Source organism: Cavia porcellus, unplaced genomic scaffold (assembly GCF_034190915.1).
Source record: "Cavia porcellus strain 051 isolate PalLab524CR breed Dunkin Hartley unplaced genomic scaffold, mCavPor4.1 scaffold_5, whole genome shotgun sequence".
Taxonomy (NCBI): Eukaryota; Metazoa; Chordata; class Mammalia; order Rodentia; family Caviidae; genus Cavia; species Cavia porcellus.
In genome coordinates this window covers 56,134,885-56,157,886 of record NW_026947488.1, presented here as the reverse complement: position 1 = coordinate 56,157,886, position 23,002 = coordinate 56,134,885, and the positions used below count along the sequence as shown (strand labels likewise).

The following is a 23,002-nucleotide window of genomic DNA, read 5'->3' as shown; positions in this document are numbered from 1 at the left end:
TTAGAATATCTAACATTGGCATAGTCTTTTAAACAGAAACACTTCCACATACCTACTCACATTTGAACAAGTAAAGTGTCAAAATAGTACCATAGGTTAGTATTACCTCATTTAACCCAGTTATGTAATGACTTTCCCTGTTCCCCTCCCCACACTTCAACCTCTTCTTTTCTGTTGGAGACCACTAGGAAGCAGCTCTGAGCAGGATTTAAATTTTACTAATTGGCTTTCTATGTTTATCTGTGAGTCTGTCCTAGGCCTAGACCCCTTGCCTGGCAACAGGAGCTGATTCATAGTAAGTGAACCTCTATGAATCACTGGTCCTGGCTGAGGCCTGGACCTAGTGGCCTGTGAGGCCAGAGATACCTGGAAAGGGCAAGATAAGGCCATAGCTGCAGACACTCTGGCTCCAACCCCAATTAACAAGGTAAAGACTGCAACTACAAAGATTACTCCTACAGTCTCACTTCTACCATGTCTTCATGATAAGATGTGCTACTGAATTGAATTGATTCATTACTTGGAGATGTCCTTGAAGTGACTCCCAAGGTCCTGCTCATTGCCTGCACTTTCCTCAGTTTCTTCACCTTTTGTCCTTTTTCCTAATATAAGTGGACTGATCCAGAGAATCCTTTGTCTTTACCCTCAAAGCTTTGAGCTTAATTAAAGGGTTTTGACCCTCCCGGAGCCATAAAAATCATACAATTTCTCATTTTTTATTTAACCTCTGCCGTACACTCGTTTGGGAGATGGGGGATCTAGGATAGAACCTGATACTCTCTTACCCATTTACAAAAGCTCTGCTTTCATCTTTTTTATTCTACAAAAAATGATATATACAGATACAAATTTCCTATGATGAATGTGGTCAACATGTATAACAAACATATAATAATGAAAATAAAGCAAAAAACCCCACAAGTAATTACATAACAAAGTTACTTTAAGAATCTTGTTTCCAAATATTTGTTATCTCATGCCCAAGTTTATGTTGAACTCAGAAGTCATAAAATAAAAATAATCACTAATGAACAAACTATTAAAAACTTAGTTCCTGGTTAAATACAGACCTCAGCATAAAAACTAATGTTATGGTTTATATCTGGATGTTTCCCCAAGGCCTCATGCACTCAAAGGTGGGGTTTTTGAAAGGTGATTGGTCATAGGGGTGCTGCAGCTGACTTGCTGTTAGGAGGTGACTTCCCGGTATGGGGGTGACCTGAAAGCATAAATCTCCTCCCTGGCTCCTCCCCTCATTCCCCTCTCTTTGCTGCCACACCCCTCAGCCTGTGTTGGAGTCAGCCAACTGCTGGCTGAAACATGAGCCAAAATAAACTTCTCTTTCCTTAATTGTGAATGTCAGCTGTTTTGTCCTAGAAAAAAGAGAAATGATTAAGACAAATAGCATATATTCTTATCTGCCACATAAATACTTCTGTGCTTTTCATTTACTAATTTTGACTTAGTAGGTTTGTGATCTTAGTTAAGCAATTTACCACTTTGTGCCTCCATCTGATCATCTGGGATAGCAAATGTGTTTACCTTATAGAATTGGTAAGCAGTCTTAATGAATTAATACTTGGCATATTGTAAGTCCTACCCAAATGGTAGCTGTTAAAATTCATATTGCATATTCAAGTGTCAAGTGTCAACTAGATAGTGACCGTGTGAATCCAGGACTGGCTAGTGTTTGAGTGGAAAAAAAAAACAGTCCACATGTTGATGACATTTAAAACCACAGAATCTGAAAATCTAAGGAGGAAATTTCAATGGAGACCAAGTACATAAAAAAACAGAAGACACAAGAAGCCTATTGGGTTTGTCCTAAGTGATGGGCACCATAATTGGTGAGTTGCTTATTTTTCTATAGAAAAACGGTGCTCATGACAACAACCAACTCTGTTCCATAAAGATTCAAAGGGCCACAGATCTTACCCTGATTCAAGCTAAAGAAAAACTTTCCTTCCCACATTACCTAGTTTATTTTCCTTTACTTGACAATGAGAGCCATGTGAACCACAAATTTCCCTTGTGAGACTAGCTGTCATCATTCTAAAGCTAAACTGAAGATCCAACTGAATTCGACTTCCTAATTACTAATATAATTTCTGTGGTATTTTTCATGACTATTGTTTCTATTTTACCATTGGAGTTAATTCTGTCACTTTCAGGAGACAGTCGGTGGAGGAGCAGAAGTAGAAGCATAGTCCAAATGGAGTGGCCGGTGTGTGTAGACTGTGCCTGCCTCCCAGACCACAGCCAGCCCTGCTCCCTGCCCTCCGCATCTTCCACACCCCTCTTCTTTTGGTTCCCGTCAGTCCTCCCCATTGCTGAGCCTTCACACTTACTCTTCCTTCTCTTATAATGCTTTTTCCGCTACTCTTGGTTTAGCCAAAACATGCTCATCTTTCAAGTTCCAGATTCAATGCCAACACCTACGGAAGCTCTCCCCTGACTGCCCTGGTATAGATTCTCATGGACTCTGTTTGTGTGCGTACTGTTTATTGTCATTGAAATATTTTGATTTTTTAAATAAATCATAGTCAATTAAAATGTTTTTTTACCCCTTGCATTTCTATTAAATCAGGAAGAATTTTACCCAGTTATTACACATTCAAAGATAATGGGAACCTTGCTCTGCCTACTTTTTGTTTACTAATATTTCAGTGTGTAGTGGTAAGACAGTGCTAAATCTAGTGGCTTAGGTGTTCCTAAATATCCCCCAGAGAAGTGATAGTAGAGTGAAGTAATTCCTGATTTTTAAAAACATTTTTGCCATTTTATTTCTCTCTGAAACATTCATTCCATATTCAAATTTCCCAACTATTCATGAAATACCTTTACAGCTATTTCTAATCCTAGATTCAGTTAAGCCTCATGTATTTGATTTAAATTTTACGTCACTAGTGTTTTTTAAGGAAGTTTCTTAATTTTTTAAAGAAATGCTATTGACTTATGGAGGAATCGAGGCTAATGTTCCATTTTCTGGATTTGTCAGAGAGCTTCCTGATGATATTGCTTCATTTATTTTTCCTTCCTCTGTACAAGCTGGAAATGAGATCCAGAGCAAGGTTGTTTAATAAAAATCCAGAATAAACCGCATGGGCAATTTAAAATCATCTAGCAGCTACATCTTTAAAAAGCAAAAGAACCAAATAAATCTAAATATACTTAACCAAGTATATCTACAGTATGTTCAGCATATATACAATATTTTAAAATATGAATTTCTTTTTATTTTTGGTTCAGAGTTCTTATCTACCCAGTGTGTGCGTGTTTATGTGATTTTTATGTTTTTTCTATTTTGATGATACCTTTAAATTTGGAGAAGGCACATTTTAAATAAATGCAAATTTATTGGACCATGAGGTTTTGGGTCTTACTTCAATTCACCTTAAACAGGAGTGTATCAGGGATATACCTCTCACTGCTTTAGATCAGGAGTCTCATAACGTCCCTGACTTGTTATATTATGTTTTTTATCTTATAAATGTTAGGTTGATTTATAAATGCTGCTCTAGGCAGTTACAGTTTACAAGGAAGAACTATTTGCCCATGCTGCACACGCCAGGCAGGAGTCACGGCATGAGAAACCACAGTTGCCTGTTGAAATCAGCACAAAGCCACCATTGTACTGTACGGAGATGGAGGGATAGAGCTGGAGTTCATTATAAAGAAGCAAAGGAATACCACCAAGGTAATATTCTGCCTGAGAGAAAATATTATGATACAAAATTACCAGTGTTTTACTTACAGCTCTACCCTCAACTCCAAGAAGAGTGGAAGGAAACAGGCAACTCTGTAAAATTACACTTACCAATCCTAAAATTTGATTAAAAGCTAAACTCGATCTGCTTTTAAAAAGCTTAACATATCAAAATGCCCACTTTAGTGTCTTCCTAGTCTTACCAGGACCCCGAGCTGAGCAACCAACTCGTTTCTCAACCCAGGTATGGCCAAGTACACATGTTTCTTTAAACCCAGCCACGAGCCTCAAGTGACTGCTAGTGCTGTGCACCTACCTGCTACCTGTCCAGTGTCCTTCAGAAGGATGGGTAGGGCATGGACACTTCATATGGTAATGAAGGACCTAGAGCCACGTTGTGGATACCTACCCAAAAGGAGATCCTTATTTCTAAACCAAAACTGGCACCCAGTGACCAAGATGGCTTTCTCCTGTTAGGGAAAAAATCCCTATTGTTTTGGTTACTTTTCTCTTGATGCTTAGACAAAATACTTAAGGCCCAAAATAAAGGAAGAAAAGGTCTGTTTAGCTCACAATTTGTGGAGGTTTCAGTTCGTAAACAGCTGGCTCCGAGGCAGAGCGGCACATGGCAGAGGGCAACAGTTCATGGTGGCAGAAAATAGCACAAGCAACTAGAGCAAAAGGAGAGGCTCATGGAGAAAAGATTCTTTCTGTCCCTTAAATGTAGGGTTGCCAAATTGACAAGGGTTGGATTGTTATGATTGATACATTGTGTTAACTTGAGAAGTTTAGTTTAACTTCCTTTAACTAAGAGGCTCAGCAGGGAGCCAGGGTTCCTTCTTTGTAAATACCCTCATCCTTTGCAAGGAGAGCAAGCAGAGTTTGTGAGTGCTACACTTTCCCTGAAGGTGGGTTGGGGCTGGCCTGGGTACAATATGAGGAAGGAAAAGAGGCTTAAGCCTCCCTGATGGCTGCTGCCTTGTAGTGTTGCCTGGGTGCCAAGCCACCCTGCCTTGGAGCCAGCTGATTGTGGACTGAAACCTCCACAACAGTGAGCTAAATAATCCTTCCCTTCCTTCATTTTGGGTGTCAGGTATTTTGTTCCAGTAAGGAGAGAAAAGTAACCAAGACAACACCTGGCAGGATTGGAAGTTCAATGGGTGGGAGTCAGTTGACCAGAAGAGCTGGGAATCAGTAGAAACCAGGCAGAAGAATGTATTTGTTAAGGTGAGGCTAACTTAACAGTAGTAAACAGATCCCAAGATTTCACAAGATTTTACACTGTGGTGTATTTTTGCTTATGTGAAGCTTTTATGTGGTTTGCTTATATAACAAGTGGTCTCCAGCTTGTACAGAACAGGACACAGGTTACTATAGTCCGTGGCCCTGGCTTTATACAGGGCCTCAAAGTTCACTGAATTTAGAACTAAGGGGAAAAAAGAGAGTCAGGGCTGTTCACCTCTTAACTGCTGTGACTTTGGAGTGAGACATAATTTGATTTGACCCTCAGAGAAACAGTCAAATGTTCCCAGTTAGATGCAAAGGGCATGGGGTTGGAAAATATGGTTCTTATAGAACAGTTATTTCTTGGAAACATCTGTTTTCTGTGGAAGGACCTAGCATTGATTGCTACAACGCTGTTAGGTCACTGGCCAGAGGAAGGAATATGATTGCTGCCTTTTTCTTATTTATTCATTAGTAATGAGCAAAAAATTTTTTTTGTTTACTCTGAAAAACTAGGTGGGTTTCTTTGTAAAAAGTTTCCATGGGCATCCATGATTGCTATTTTAAAATAGAAAAATAAAGACGGGAAGGAAGCCAGGCTTGAGAGCATACCTGTAACACCAGCACTCTGGGAGGCTGAGGCAAGAGGATCACAAGTACAAGTTCTCGTGTAACTTGGTGTTTAGCAAGGCCTTATCTCAAAAACATCACACATACACATGCACACACACACACACACACACACACACACACACACACGCACATTGGGGGACATAACTTAGTGCGAAGTCCCTGGGGGTTCAATCCATAGTACTATACAGTACTGTTTGCTGAAAAAGAAAGTGGCAGTATTCAAGAAAGAAAAAAAAGAGTAGGAGGAAAAAAACCTAACATCAGTGACTACAGATGAAATTGTTTCATCAGTTATTTCACAAAATATAGTGGAGGATAATGGGTGGGGAAAATGCAGGAATAATCTGCTTGAGATAGGTTGACAATATTTTCATAGCATGACTGTTTTATGGGAGAGATGTCTAAAGCACTTTACATATATTCATTAGACAAGTATAAATATAATCTTAAAATATTATCTGATAATTAATTGCTTTCTTATACCCTACTAATTCTTTTTTTTCCTTTTTTTTTTTTTTTGTACCAGGAATTGAACTCACGACCTTGTGCTTTCCAGACAGGCCCTTTTCCACTGAGCTAAATCCCCAGGCATTGTACTAATTCTTATATACACTAGATTTTAGACATTGTCAGTCCTATGACTCCGACTCCTGGCCTCTAATGGCCAGGAACCTACAAAGGCCACATTTGTCGATTCAATAAATACCTGTTGACTGTCTACCACAGGTCAGGTGATATTCTAGGTGTTGAAGGTACTCTGGTAAATAAGAATCAAGATATTAAAATGTTACATAATTATTAAAACAGTACTATAGATGAATTAAACAGCAATTTAATGGGTAGAAGAGAAAATCCCCAAGATGCATCTATATGGGATTTTTTCTTTTTTATATGGGACATTTGAATATGATAAATATGATATTTCAAATAAGTTGTGAGAAATGGGTTGTTAAGACTTTTTTATTAACTCATTATTTTTCTGGGAAAAAAATCAAATTTGAAAATATAGTTTAGACATTTAAGGATATGGAGGAGGAAAAGGAGGAGATGGGAATGTTAAAAGAACTAAAATGTGATATGTTTAACTCCCTGTGATGAATTCAATCATTGCATGCTCCATACATATGTTAATAAAAATAAATATTAAAAAAGAAACTTAAGGGCACAAAATTAAACCATAAAAGATTCAAAAGAACTATGAGAGAACATAGAAACAGTATCATGGTGGTGAATGTCCTTCTGGTGCAATTTTCCAAATCCAGACATAATGACAATGACAGCTGCTTGATCTCAGCCCTCAGTGTATATGGGTTCCAGGTGTATTTTGGAGGTGCTTCAGCAGGAACAGGTGATTACTGAATGGAAGGAATGTGGGGTGGCAGAGGAAGGGAGAGAGAAGGATGATATCAAGGATGACTTCCAAATTTATAGTTTGAGGAATGTAATGGATAGTTCAGCCTACAGTGATAGAGAATAGAGGAAGGATATTCCACAGATGATACAAAAGATTTGGCTTTGTATCACAACATTCTGTATTTCAAAAAACATTTTCAAGAATGTGAAGTGACAAGACAGAGGGGTGATATTTACAAAATCATATCGCTGGCTAGGCATTTTGTATCCTGACTATATGAAGAGCTACAATTTAATAATTAAAAGATGAATAAACCAATTAAAATGGCTGAAAATTTTAAATAGCCATTTCTCCAATGAAGATATATACAAATGAAGAATTGCTCAACATCATCGGTCATTTTGCAAATGTAAACCAGAACCATAATGTGATACTACTTCACACCCTCTAGAATGGCTTATTAAAAAATAGATAAACCAAGTGAGAACATACAGAAATTGGAGCCCTGATACATTGCTGATGGGAAAGCAAAATAGCCCATGTACTTTGGAAAACAGTTTGGCAATTTCTAAAAATGTTAAACACAATGAGCCCAAAATTTTACTTCTTGGTTTATGCCTGAAAGCAGGCATAAAGTTTATGCCTGAAAGTATATGCCTGAATACACTTGACTACACAAAGATAAACACATGAATATCTCTATCAGCATTATTTACAATAACGCAAACTGAAAACAACCTAAATAGCATCAGCTGACAGATGGACAAAGAAAATGTGTGTACTATAGTGTGGAATGTTTGGTAGCAAGAAGAAAAAAGTACTGATAGGAGCCACCGCAGTGATAATCCTCAAAAACATTAGACAAATTGAGAGAAGTCAGTCACAAAGACTACATATCATGGACTATTTATATATAGTGTCCAGGATAGGCAAGTGTCAGTAGATTGGTGATTGCCTAAGGCTGGGAAGGGAAGGGAAAATAAAACAGGAAGTGACCATTAAAGGCTTTTGGGTTTCATTTTAGTGTAATGAAAATGCTCTAAAATTAGATCATACAAATGATTTTTACAGCTCTGTAAATATACTGAAAACTGTTTATTTCCTCTATTTGACAGAGCTGGAGCTTGAATCCAGGGTCTCGCACTGGATAGGAAAGTACTCCACCAGGAAAAAACACTGATTTATATTTCTTAAACTGAATAGTTTAAACTTTATATGTAAATTACATCTCAATACCCTGAAAATCCAGTTTGGGTTTTTTTTTTTTAACTACCTAAATATACTGTTTTCTTAAACTGTGTTCTCGTATACAGGAGGTAAAGGGATGTTTAAGCACATTCTAGGCGGTTGTCAGAGTTTGGGAGTGAGAAAATGTTTTCTTCAGTCTTCCGAAGCGATCACGGTTGGCTGCCTCGTTTCCTAGCAACCAGCCTTCTTCCTCAAATCTCACCCGCTACTTCCGCTCCTGACCGGAAGTGATGTCAGACCGAGCACTTTCCCGGGAGTTCGGCGCTTCCTGCAACAGAAGCGAGTGTAGTGTTTTTGCTGAAACTGGCGTTCTCTATGTTCTTCCCGCGTTCTCTCTCCTGGTTCGATGGTGGAAGCCTCTGAGGGGTTCAGCGACACGTGCGCGGGGAAGCCGACACCCAGGAACGCGAGACCCTCAGGAGAAGGAGCTGGCGGGGGCAACCAGCTGGGTGTCTGTGGACGCCCTTCGTCTGTGCTGGGGCCCTCCTGCGTCCCTGCAGATTGGGACATTCCTACGTTTTCTTCTCAACTTTGCTTCTCCTGCTTTGAAGGAAGACCCCGCGTAGAGACACCTTTGCCTGCTAGATCCCGAAGTGTTCTGCCATGACCACGCTGTGAGCCCCGGAGCGATTTTTGATCATTGCCGGAGGCCCACGGTATTGGTTTACTTGCGCGCAAAGCCGCGAATGTGGGGTTGGGGTCGGGCTCGCATAGGGGTGTGTTTGGGAGGTGGTGAGCGGATTTATTTTCTGCAGAACCTGGATTAGGAAACTGTGTCTTTTGGCTTTTCCTTATCTCTGGCAGGGTTTCTTCGTGTTATTAACCAGAGGAGTTTGCATTTTGTGTAGGTGGGTGGAATTACACACGGTAATTACAAGAGAGGGCCCTAGCGATAATGATCTTGTAGATTTTAGCTTGATCATTTTAGAAATTCAGTGACTTATTTTTTATTTGATTTTTAAAAAGTGGTTTTGTTGGGGCTGGGGATTTAGCTCAGCGGCATAAGCGCCTGCCTTGCAAGCAGGCAGTCGTGAGTTCGATCCTTGGTACCTATTAAAAAAACGAAAAAAGTGGTTCTGTTTCTTAACTCTCAGAAAACTACGATTCTTACAGGACTTTGTTATGTAGTCCTTTTTTGATCCTTGTAATCCCGAGCACTGTACTGAAAATACAGTAATGACTCATTAATATTTTAAATCCAGTCATCAGTAAGTACACAGTGTCACATTTTCAATTTAATGTCCAAGAAACCTACTTATAGTTCAATTCTAGGAAAGGAAGACATGAAATAACACCGACTTTTAAGATAAAATGCAGATTTCTTTCTAGATAAATGTGCCTAATTTCCAGACTGCTTAGAAGGCTTGGTACTGTGTGCTCAGTGGAGAAGAAATACAACTTTTGAAAGTCTGAATTACGGTGTTTCTTTGCCTCATTGTTTCTTTACCCCTTTTTCTTTTCTTGCTTTTAAATAGGTGCGGTCACCTACTTTACTGACCCAGAAGTGTTTGCCATCATGGGAAATCAACTTGCTGGCATTGCTCCTTCACAGATCCTGTCTGTGGAGAGTTACTTCTCAGACATCCATGACTTTGAGTATGATAAAAGCCTAGGGAGTACTCGATTTTTTAAAGTTGCTCGAGCAAAGCACCGAGAAGGCTTGGTGGTTGTGAAAGTTTTTGCAATTCAGGATCCCACGTTGCCTTTAACCAGCTATAAACAAGAGCTGGAGGAACTGAAAATCAGACTTAATTCTGCACAGAATTGTCTACCTTTCCAGAAAGCAGCAGAGAAAGCATCTGAGAAAGCAGCTATGCTGTTTAGGCAGTATGTGCGAGATAACCTGTATGACCGCATCAGTACTCGGCCATTCTTAAATAACATTGAGAAGCGCTGGATCGCCTTCCAGATCCTCACAGCGGTGGACCAAGCACACAAATCTGGAGTCCGTCATGGGGATATCAAGACTGAGAATGTGATGGTCACCAGTTGGAACTGGGTTCTTCTAACTGATTTTGCCAGTTTTAAACCTACATATCTTCCAGAGGACAACCCAGCAGATTTCAACTATTTCTTTGACACTTCAAGGAGAAGGACTTGCTATATTGCTCCTGAACGCTTTGTGGATGGTGGTATGTTTGCCACTGAGTTAGAATGCATGAGAGATCCTTCAACTCCACTTGTGGACTTAAATAGTAATCAGAGAACAAGAGGAGAGTTGAAAAGAGCAATGGACATCTTTTCAGCAGGTATTTGCGTTGGTCATATTTATGAATTTGCACGTTTCTGTGTTTTAACGGTCAAAAATAGAATAACTTTTTAAAAGGTGACTGGCTATTCAAAAATAATTTTTTGGTGTGCACCCTTACACTACTTTGGATTGATGGTGTCTTCCTTGGACATGGTTAATTGCCTATGAAATGCAAAGAGCATTTCATTTATTTAAACACTTAAAAATACAGTGTTTAAATGTTTACCTCTGTTGTAGTGTTCAGTTAACGGTCCAAGTGCTGGCAGTCTAGATGGATAATACATGTTCCTCATTTCAGGATATTCACACCTTCATATGGAGGTAGATACTGAAAAAGAACATTTTTATATCAGTATTTGCTCTGATGGTGGTAAACTATGATGCTGTTACAGAATCACATGTATACTTAAATAGGTCTTCATAGGCATGATGATTAGGAGGGCAGGATTAAGAAAGTCCTTTATCAGGAGGATGGCGTAGAGCCGGACAAGACCTTTAGGTAGCATAGTTTGTTTTGGACAGAGGTGCTTATACAAAGGGTAAAAGAGCAGAGTACATGCTAGTATACTAGGACACTTCAAGTAGCTTATATATGGAACACAGTGTAAAGTAAGAAAGGATCTGCCCATGATAATGTATCAGATATTTGTTTTAGAGAGAATGTCATAGCATAGAGTCTTTTGCTGGATATCCACACTGGAGATGGGAAAGCAATTTAGGAGAAAACTGCTACAGTTCAGATAAGACATGATTATGACTGCTTTAGGGTTGCTGCAGTTTGGAAGGGGTGAAGTAATATTTAAGGGACAGTGGAATCCTTAGTTTTGTGATTGGAAGGTGGACTCACTCTGAGCTCCCTTTTCCCTTTGAGAAAGTGGTGGTAGTGCAGGTCCTAAATTAGAACATAAGGGAATGGAAAGGTGTTGAGGTCTATTTTGGGTGTGTTAAATTGCAGATGTCAGGGGATGTAAACAGGGAGTTGTCTATAAATTTGTTGTGAGCCAGTTTGTAGGATTACTTATGTAATCCCAGCAAAGTGAGACTGAGACAGGAGAATCACAAATTTGGGGCTAGCCTGGTAATTTAGAAACTTAGTGAGACCTTCTCTCAAAAATATTAAAGGGTGGGATCATACTTCTGCACGAAGGCCCTGGGTTCAGTCCCTGGTACTGAACAAAAGTTTGGTGAACAAAAATTTGAAATGGAGGTGGAGATCGGGAATTATTAGGAAATAGATTGTAATTGTAGTCAAGGGAATGAGTTTTTAACAAGAATAGCTTGTAGAGAAGTGTTCTTCTGTGTGTTTGGTTCTTCTTAAGACGTTGAAATCAGTGGACTCTTTCTGGAAAAATGAACCAGGCATTGTTTCTCATACACAGAGTACCTGGGCCAGGGCTCCGGATCATTTTAAGAATTTGTGGGCTGGAGAAGGGAATTGGTGGGATAGTGATAGTACTCTAAGGAACACCATGTGAACTGTGGCATCCGTGCCTTTTTGGGTAAACTTTGCAGTGGTTTGGTTTACTGTCTTTCTCACCTGTATGTTTACTATAGAAAAAATATAAACCAAATTTTAGTGACTAATTAATGAAGACGTGTATTTAATGAATTAAAAATTAAACAAGATTGTATGTGTGTTGATCCATTTGGTTCTCTAATCTGTTTCCTAAGATAATACTGAGGGATGTATTTGTGTGTGTGTTGCAGGGGCAGAACCAGAGATGAACCTAGAACTGAACTGTATGCGCTTTGGGGATGGTGGTCTCACTGAGTCACTGTTTTCATGCTGGGTTTGAACTCTTCATCCTCCTAGCTCTGCCTCTACACAGGCTCTGGGAGATGTCTGCACCTTAATTCTTTTCCTGTCCCCCATTCTCGCTCCTTAAATGTCTTGGTTCCATTTATATCTCAACTTCGTTGATCATTGCATGTGTCTAATTTTTCTTGAAGACACTTCTGTATATTAAATTTAACTACCTGTGAATAATACTTTTTGGTTAGAAATCTGATCACTTTCTAGCTTCAGGGTATCATAGATTTAAAGTTTGAGGAGTCGAACCAGGTATGGTGCCACATGCCCCTCATTCCAGCACTGGGAAGCTGGATGCTAGAAGGATTTGAGGCCAGGCTGAACTTCGTAGCATCACTGTGTTTTAAAAAGAAAAATTCAAGAGTCGATGACTACATTTTTGTGCGTGTTACACTTTCGTGCACTCAGTAAATCTCTTGCTTAGGGTTTATTTTTCGGGACTAAACATACTTACGTTGTTCTGGCTGAGGGTAGGCCCTTGTGCTCTCACTGTATAGTTCAGGCTGGCCTTGAACTCATTCTGTATATAGTCCAGGCTGCATTTGTTTGTTTGTTTGTTTGTTTGTTTTTGTCTTTTTGAGACAGAGTCTCAAGATGTGCAAGTCCTACTGGCCTTGAGCTCACTTTGTAGCCCAGGGTAGTCTGGAACTCTTAAGGATCCTCCTGCCTCAGCCTCCTGAGTACAGTTTTATGCTAAGAGTTGGGTGGAGTAACCCAAGAAAGCCTGTCTGCTTCAGCATATTCTTGGCCTCTCTCTATGCAGCATTTTCCCCTCCAGGGTATGGATGGGACCCCTTAGGATAAGGAGAGTCTTATGACTTAACATGGAGTAGTGATAGGCTAGAATTTGTTATGGCCAGCTTCATTTTTGCCCTTTTTTAGTGTGTTTATGGGGTTCAGTTAAAACACGTTTAGGTCCACTCTTTTCACTTTTCAATTTGTATTTCTTTCTATTCTTAATGATTTTTTTAAAAAACGTGAATAATAGCATGGTTTTCAAAGTCAAAATTGCACTAAAAGGGAAGTGTTACTTTCTGTATCCTTTCCATCTTATTAGCCCCTTCCTTGTGTGTTACCAACCTAATTGTTTTCCTTTTTTTCTGCATTGCTGTATATTGAACTAGAGACTTTCTGATGCTTGCAAAGTGCTGTGTCATTGAGCTAGATTTCCAAACACCTCATTATTTTCTGATGTAGCCTTTGCATTTCTGTAAGGACAAGGAAAAAATATACATAAGTGCACTGGGGAGGCTTAGGTAGGAGGTTCCTTGCAAGTTTGAGACCAGTTTGGGCTACAATCAAGGCCAGCATGTACTGCATAGCGAGACCTTGTCTCAAAAAAATAAAAATAAACAGAATATATACACAATGCATGCACACATATACACTGTATTTATACACATAATACCTGAAAGTTTTTTGAGCTTTCTTGCACAAGATAGCATAGTATACCCTTTTAGAAAATCCAAATTTATTGGTATAGTTTATACACTATAAATTTGCTTTTTAAATTGTGCAATTCACTGGTTTTTAGTGTATTCAGAGTTGTGTAGCTATCACCACTAACCCTGTAACATTTGCATTACTATAAAAGGAAACCATTAGTACACACTTCTCATCTTGTGTCTATAACTTTAGTAAGTGGTGTGCTAAAACAAAATATGGTGAATATTTAAATTAAAAATGAAAAAATGAGTAAGAGACACATTGCCATTAATCCCCTTGAAATGCCCCTCTCTCCACACCTATGCATCCGTTGTTCTTGCCACTTTGTGAAGAAGTTTTGGGACTCCGCTTTCTTGAATGCCTTTTCATGGCTGGCTTAGAGTCCTGATCAGTTCAAAATGCTAGAGTAATTTCTGTCAAGTAAAAACACTGAGGTACGTTGTCATCCATCTGTTAACTACATCTGGTGCTATATGACTTGTGGTGCTTCCCCAAACTGAAAGGTATCCACGGAAGGTAAATGTTTTGACTCCACTGAAAACATCAAAGCAGCCACGCCATGAAACTAAAGAAACCCATCAAAAAGGGCTTGTAGAACTGCTTTAGCAAATGCCAAGCAAGATTGGGATGTGTATAAAGTGAGGGGGAGTGTCTTGGAGGGAATTAGTGGCACTCTGTCTTTCACTGTAATTTTTAAAAATTTAAAATTCATATGTCTAATCTTTTGTGATTCACTTTTTTTTTTTTTTACTTATACTATGGTGTTTCCCAGGCTCATCAACTTTGTAGTATTTATAAGTACTTCATTCATTTTATGGCTGCATATTATTTCATTGCATGGGTATTTACGTGAGTTGGTGTTCATTGCACAATGATGGAAATTGTGGTTTCTGCTTTTTGGCTATTTCTCATGATACTATTGTGAATGAACATTCATGTGTAGGTGTTGATAGGAACTTGTTTTCAGTGTCTTGGAACTTACTTCAGAGTAAAGTTAGGAATTATGTGGTAACTCTTTAGCATTTTGGAAAATCATCAGACTTCCAAAGTAATTGTGCTATTTCCCACCAGCAGTGTCCAATTAATCTTCCACAGCAATTAATTTTTTCACATCCTTGTTGATATTATTTTGTAAATACTAATCACAGTGCGTGTGAAGTAGTAGTTCATTATTTTTTTATTTGCATTTTCCTAATAATGAATACTGAATATTCTTTCTTTTACTTTTTTTTTTTTTTTTTTTTAGTGGTGCCAGGGAGACATTAGAGAGGCTTATAAATGCTTGGCAAGTACTGTACCACTGAGCCACACTTGCAGTTCAAGCATTTTTTTATGAGCTTCTTGTCAGTTCGTATATTTTCTTTGGAAAACGTCTTTTTTTCTTTTCGAAACAGTCCTACTGTGTAGTCCAGGCTAGTCTTGCACTCTGTGTAGTCGTTGATTGCTTCAAACATGAGCCAGTCCTGTCTTATCTTCCTGAGTTCTGGGATTGCAGGCATGTATGTACCCCCATGCCTGGCTCTTGTCTTTAAAAAAATTTTTTTTGCCTTTTCATTATTGAAGTATAAGAGCTCTTTATTTTTGCATATAAACTTATTATCAAAGACATGATTTGGAAATATCTTCACCCGTTCTGTGTGTTTTCTTTCTCATTTTCTTGATGGCTGGCACCTTCAGTATGTAGACTCCTGTGGTGACAGCTGACATCCTTGTCTGATTCCTTGATCTTAGGATGAAAGCATTCAGCTTTTCACCATCGGGGTATTAAGTGTGGGAAATTTTGTCTTTTATCTGATGAGTGCTTTTATCCCGGAAGTGTTGGATTTTGCAAATTTGTTTTCTACACCTCTTGAAGTGATTATTCCATTATTAATTGACTAATATATGATTCATTCATTCATTCACACATAAAGACTTTATTGTATTCCTGGGATAGTTCCACTTGATCATGATGTGTAATCGTGGATCTAGTTTGCTGATATCTTAAGGATTTCATGTGTGTATGTTTGCTTTTCTTTCTTTTGTCTTAAGGTTAATTATGGTTTTGAAATATTTCCTTTCAAAATATTGGTATTTATAGCTATACATTTTCTGAAAACATTTGTTAGGTTACATTGATAAAATTTTTGTGTATCATTTTTACTCATCTCAAAAGTATTTTGTAATTTCCTTTTGACCCATTAATTATTTACGACTGTTCTTTGATTTCTGTATATCAGTGAATTTTTCAAATTTTCTTCTGTTGATATGTCTTTCCATTTTGGTTTGAAAGGAATTATTTGTATAGTGTCAGTCCCTTTAAATTTTCTGAGTATGTGGGTTCATTTTTCATTAATGAAATAACCAAGGCGAGCTACTTTATTTTGGCTCATGATTTTGACACTATAAGGTCAAGGGACTGTGTCTGGTGTTGACCTTCTTGCTGATGTAGTTCTGAAGTGGGGTAGGGCTTCCTATGAGAGGGAGTGTGTACGTGCATCTCTATCTAGTCTCTCTGGCTCTTCTTGTCACGCTAGGATCTACATAGTATACTTCCCAGCAGCTCCATCTCTGGGCATTACAGTCAGATGAAGTTTTCAGCCTCTTAATTTAATACCTCTCAGTGAGGACTGAATTTGAACTAGTGCATCTTGGACATCCTCAGCCCAGATCCAAACCCCTAGCGTTGTGTCTTGTTTCATGGTCTAGTATAGATGTGGTGTGGAGAATGTCTCATAGACGTCAGTGTGTGTTCTGGTAGGGGGAATGTTCTGTGGTGTTTGTTAGTCTAGTTGGTTTATAGTGTTGTTCAAGTCTTCCATTGTTCTTGAAAACTATTGTTTAAAGTCTTTGTTTTGCTTTCCTAAAATTGATACCGTAGTGATAGAAATTTAACCCATTTACTAAATGTTAGACGTCAGGAATTACCTTAGTTGCTGGGGATTTCTAAATGGACAAAATAGAAGAAAACCTCTTCCTCATGGAGTTTGTATTCTGTTGGACATATACATAATAAAGAATGTAAAATAGAGTCTGGCAAAAATTATACATACTTCAGTGGTTTGCTGTACTAACAATGTCTAGAAGCTAGTGGCCACCACTTTGAGTACTTCTTGTAACTGTAGAGGCCAGTGGTAACTTGTGTTAAGCTCACAATGTTTCAATAAATTTAATATTAGAGTATTTATATAAGGTTTTCTTTTCCTGATGTGTATTTTTTTGGCAGACTCTGTATGATCTGTAAGTTCGTGTGTGAAAAAAAAGTAAAAAGGAAAGGAAAAGAATTATACCAGGTGAGGAGGGTAGGCAATTGTGGTGGGACTTGCAGTTTTAAATAAGTGATTAAAAAAAAGGTCTTACTGCTAAAATGACATTGAGTACATATTTGAAGGAGGTGGAGGTTTAAGGCACATTGATACTTGGGGACATAGCATTTTATGCACAGAGCATTTTATGCAGTGGGACCACCTTTCATTTAAGAGTGTCTAAGACTGTTAAATGCATGTCATAATAACTCAATGAAATTGCTTTCGTTATCTTTTTACAAAGGTTCTTTTAAAAATTCTTCTCCTAATTTCTTCATGTAAATGTGTATGTGTATATAATATATATATTATGTTACCGTTGTAAATTGTAGAACTGTGGAGTACTTTTAGTAATATTTTTATGTGGGAGAAAAATTGAATGGCCTTGTTTTGACTTCATACTTTAAAAACATCATCAAGTAGTAGATACTATTTGATTGTAGTTGTATGTCACATAAAACTTAAATAAATTCATTTTACTTTAGGTTTTGCGTTTTAAGGTTCATGAATTTTGTGAATTCTGATTTATATTACAGGTGCTCTTGTATGTTATTTCTAATGGAATTTTACTTCATATTTTCCAGGTTGTGTGATAGCTGAACTTTTTACAGAAGGTGTACCACTGTTTGATCTCTCTCAGCTTTTGGCTTACAGAAATGGACATTTTTTCCCCGAACAAGTGCTAAATAAAATTGAAGATCTCAGTATCAGGGAACTGGTAACTATGCTACAAATATTTGCTGTGAAATCTTTAGTAGCACTTTGTCCCCACTTGTAGCCAGCTTTGTGTCATGCTTTACATTTGGAACAAAGCAGTGAAGCACAATAGAATACAAAGAGCGGCTTGTTGTTTTGTGGAGGAGAAAGGTGCTATTTTTTCCTCTTAGGCACAGAGCTCATTTGACTTTAAAAAAAAAAGAACATCTGTTTATCTTGTATAATCTTCAGCTCAGCCTTGGACAGATTTGGGAGGATGTCCCTGGGTTTTGGATGGGTTGTCCTGTATAGTGCTTCTTAGTAAGAAATAGAGAAGATAGATACCTGAGATGAAAACAACATTAATTTTGGTCTACTACAGCAGCATAAGGCCATTTCACAGAGAAACAAATGGGGCAGTTCCGGAAGGGGGACTATGAAATCATAGGCTGGTACTGCAGCGCAGGCGTGGGGAATTCTGCGAGAGAGAGTATAAGCCGAGTATCTATGTTACTGTTTGAGAGCATCTTTGCGAAGCTAGTCTTGTGGTAATTGGTGTTTGTGATAATAATTGAGTCATAGAAAAGATTATATGTTTAAAATACTCTAGTAAAATAGGGAAATACAGAATATATTTTAATTTCTCTTAAAGATGGCAAATCCTAAAAATGATATTCTGTAGAGGAAGACACTGTAGCTCATGTCGAGAGAATAGTGCATGGATTAGAAGTCAGCATACCTGTCTTTGGGTGTGGTATTGTTTGTCGTGTAACTTTATGACTGTGGTCTTATATTGTGGTCTTTTACTGTGAAAGGGGAAAATTTGTTTAGTCTTCAAGGCTTCAACCAAAGGTAAAATTCTCGTTAGTCACTTTTCCCTATAGTAGAGTTGATTTTTCCAAGTTCAGTGTTAGTCTTGTTTAGAATATAAACAGAAAGGTCAAATAATGAAATATATTTTTATGATATTTATGTAATAAACTATGTTGAGTGTATTTAAAAAAATATTGTCTTACTATACTAGAATTTAGGATAAATTCAAGTTAGGTGTATCATTTCTAGCATTCACACAATTTAATGTTTCTTTTATATATTGTTGTACGTATTTTTTTGTGGTGGGGATGGTATGCAGGGCTGGTGGTGGGGATGGAATGCAGGACTTTGTATGTGTTGTGTCCTCAGATCCTGTTTAAAGTATCTGTCCTGGATTAAACCCGGGACTTGTACATTTTAAGCAAGTACTGTGCCATTTCACTATACTCCAGACTATGTTTTACATTATTTGAAAAATTTAAATCACTGATAGATCTTTTGACCAAACCTTATAGCTGCTCTTAAATCATGTGTTATTTCTTTGAATTTGTGGCAGTAAGGTTTTAAAACAGCACTCTGAACTAGGGATATGTAAATGAATTTTAGGAGTTGTGATTACTTTTAGGGTTGCATGAAGTTTTGTGTGCAGAAGTTACGCATTTTTGTGTATTTTTCTTGTGCAAATGTACTTTGACTTTTTTTCTGTCTCTAGATCCATTTCGTTCTTCAGCATCTCAGTGGTATTTCTTGCTCAGAAAAGTTTTAAGAATTCCTGAGTTGTGGGCAGAAATATATTATTTCCTTATCTTAATAATAAGGGGGGAATATTGAATAGTGTATAACTTCTTCTTTGGGTGTCAGGTCTTCTGTAATTTCCTGTTGCTTTCTAGGACGATAGAGATGGGTATTATTTAGTATTTGGGTTCTAAAAGTAGTTGGGTCAGGTAAGAATAGTCAAAATTATTTCAGAAATCCTTTTAATTACATATAAATTACCCTTGTACCTTTTGTGTGGTTTCATTTCCTGTTTTTAAGTCTATTTTTATTGCCTTTATCCTATCTCCTTTGCATAGGTAACTCAGATGATTCATCGAGAGCCAGATAAACGTTTAGAGGCTGAAGATTACTTAAAGCAACAGCGTGGCAATGCGTTTCCTGAGATATTTTATACTTTCCTTCAGCCTTACATGGCCCAGTTTGCCAAGGAAACATTTCTTTCTGCAGATGAGCGTATTCTGGTTATACGGAAGGATTTGGGCAACATTATTCACAATCTCTGTGGACGCGATCTGCCAGAAAAAGCAGAAGGAGAGCCTAAGGAACATGGGCTAGTTATCTTGGTGTCGGTGATAACATCCTGCCTACAGACCCTGAAGTACTGTGATTCCAAACTTGCAGCTTTGGAACTTATTCTCCACTTAGCGCCAAGATTAAGTGTAGAAATCCTTTTGGATCGTATTACTCCCTATCTTTTGCATTTCAGCAGTGACTCTGTGCCTAGAGTGAGAGCTGAAGCTTTGAGAACATTGACCAAAGTTCTTGCCCTTGTCAAAGAAGTTCCTCGAAATGATATCAATATCTATCCAGAATACATTCTTCCAGGAATAGCCCACTTAGCCCAAGATGATGCTACTATTGTTAGGCTGGCCTATGCGGGTAAGATTTTGTTGTCAAAATCATGGCCATTTAAGTATTTTTAATGACCGTAATACTTTTTTTTTTCTCTGATTTCTTTGCTCTTTGAACTATTTATGTGGATTTTAATAATATTTATAGCTATTCTGTTTCTGAAACTCTGCTTTTGGTTGTTCTTTTATTTCTGGTCAGAATTAGCAAGTGAAAAATAAAAATCTTGTGTTTAGTCCAATAATTTGGAGTAAGACTGATGTTTGTAAGTGTATGCTTCTGATCTAGTATATTTAGGCTTGCACAAAAATTTCTTTGAACAGATACATTTGTTTGCCTCTTAGCTTTGGGATACCATAGTCTATTGCTGTTGAAAAGGATGAATTTTGCTGAGTAATTTGATCTTGAAAGAACTGACACACTTCACTTTTTGAATTTTAAGGTTCTTCCAGTTACTCTGGTGCTTAGGACATGTGGCTTATTTGTGAGTGTGTTGTATGTACCTACCTGTTTTGTTTGTAATTTCCACTCATAAATACAGGTTCATTCTTTTAGCACCTGGATTTCTAAATGCCATTTCAGCATAGAAAATACCATTGAGGTATTTTCATAAAGATAATTTATTTCTATAATAGTCTTGTGGAAATCAGAGTTTCTATTTTGAAGTCTTTGTAAATAATATATAGCATGTATTTGGTGAGGATTTTGTCACTTTTTAAAAAAGGAACTTGCTTAGTTCTTTATGATTTGCTTGCCATTATTTTAATGGAATATGTGAACAGTGGTCTTTGACCCTAGTGTTACCTCAAGGCATATCCACAAAGGGACTGGTGACGGTTGAATGTTCTAATTCTGTCTGTGTCTGTGGCTAAGTCTATGTCTGTGTCTGTGTCTATATATTTATTTGTATTTATCTCTCTGCCTTATGGTATATTTGAGTTTATTGTTTATGATGTGTATTTCTGATTTACTTGGCAAAAACAATAGAACCAGGTAAAGTCAAGTTAAATTAAAGTTTGTAAGTTTTTAAAAACAAGCTGTGTCTTTCTTATCAGAGTTTTATTTCTGTACTTTTAGCTCAAAGTATTTTCTGAATTGTATTAAATAGATGATGTTCTAATGTACAGTGCCATATTAGCATATTCATCTAGTTACTACTATCTGTAGCATCAGAGTATACAGTAGTAGCTACAATTTATTGAAAAAAACTCTTGTGGGTATCAGTGTCTTTGCCATTCATAATTACTACAGTGGTTAGTTGTAAAGTCTTACAGCTAACCCTTGCAACAATCTTAAGCAATAATGTTCCATTATCTTCATTTTAAAGGTTAGGATATTGGGGTTAAAGGCTAAATAACATGACCCAAGTACATCAGATCTAATTTCCAGTTTTTAGGCTTCAAAGCCAATCATGCTTTTCTTTAGTCTTCTGGATCTGTTTGGTGAGTTTACAATAACCCAGCATCAGTGTCTGCACCTTGTGTATGTTTGAGACAGTATTTCGCTATGCAGTTAACAGGTCTTGAGCTCACTTTGTATCACAGGCTAGTCTCAAATTTGCAGTGATTCTCCTGCCTCAGCCTCTAAAGCAGCCTTTTAAAGTAGAGCCCAAGGTTGATTTGAACTTTGAGTTAAATATTATTAAACCACACATGTCAGCAGTTATAGTAAAAGTTTAAAAATCACTTTTTCCTTTAAAATATTGATGGTATATATTTGTACCTGTGTAAAATAAACTTTCAGGTGTTTTTTTTATATGAACTTAAATGGGGATATAAGAATATGTACTTAAATTTAGAAGTGCCCAGGAAAGTAAGAGACTTCCTGATAAAGATAATGTAGCTGTTCCTTCATAGCCTACATCCTTGGGTTTAACCAATTTTAGAACAAAAGTACTTGGGAAAAGCATGTCTTTATTGAACATATCCAGACTTTTTTCATTACTCCATAAATAATATAGTAAAACAACTATTTAAGTAGCATCTTACTAAGTTTCAAAGTAGTTTAGGGAGGATTTAAAGAATAAGGGAGGATGTGCATATTGCTTATAAATACTGTGCCACTCTGTGTAAGGGACTTGAGCATCCATGGCTTTTGAGTGTCTGGGAGGGTTCTACATTATTGTTCCAGGGTCATGAGGGGACAGCTGTATTCATTGAAGTGGAGATTTCATCAAAATTTTGGCTTATCAGGTCATGGCCTAGAAATTTCCCATCTTGAGAATGAGCAGGCATTACAGGGTATTAACATCGTGCTTACTTGGAGCTATTTGTTCTGTTCACAGCAGTTTGAACCTGGCAGTAGTGGGCAGTGGGACCCAAAATGAAGGCAATCACTGTGTTTATTAGCGTCAGATCCCAGTTACTGTAGGGTGTGTTTTCTTCCACAGATATTAAATAGTAGGGGAAAAGTGAGTCTTATTTTAAGTTTGATGCAAACTTTATATTCAGTGCAATTCACTGCTAAGGGGGAGGAGTATATGGTTATGGTCATGAGAAGTGGGAGGTAAGGAAGAATACAGACAACAGCAATAAATACAAGTGAATACATACAAATATTATGGAAATATAAGATAAGAGCTGATGAACTTGCTGGTAAACGTGACAGCAGAAATTAGAAATCAACTAGTAGTGGTGAGGAGTATTAATAGATTTCCAGAAAAAGAAGAAAATATATGGACAACTGCAGAAGAGTGGCAGACACACTCATGGTTTGGTCCACTAAGAACTTTAGAGTATTGTTTGGAGGGTAACAGTGGTTGATTTAGTGTTATAACTGCTCTTTGAGGTAACTGTGACTCCTCACTATGTGTGAAGAAACTGAGACTCAGACTGCTTAAAACAGTAAGTTGCAGGGTTGAGATGTGAGCACATGTCTGATTCTAGAGTCCAGCTGGATTGGTGGTTTTAAT

At 37.6% G+C, this 23,002-nt stretch overlaps 1 protein-coding gene across 2 annotated transcripts in view; it reads left to right on the top strand.

Annotated features, from left to right (window-relative positions):
* The first annotated feature begins 8,395 nt into the window (after nt 1–8,395).
* Nucleotides 8,396–23,002, top strand: part of Pik3r4 (phosphoinositide-3-kinase regulatory subunit 4) — an 82,067-nt gene continuing 67,460 nt past the window's right edge. For both annotated transcript variants that reach the window (XM_063248979.1, XM_063248978.1), the window contains exons 1-4: nt 8,396–8,821; nt 9,641–10,414; nt 17,541–17,674; nt 19,539–20,121. In XM_063248979.1, the coding sequence (XP_063105049.1) occupies nt 9,682–10,414; nt 17,541–17,674; nt 19,539–20,121 (1,450 nt within the window). In that variant the 5' untranslated portion in view covers nt 8,396–8,821; nt 9,641–9,681. The remainder of the gene's footprint in view (nt 8,822–9,640; nt 10,415–17,540; nt 17,675–19,538; nt 20,122–23,002) is intronic.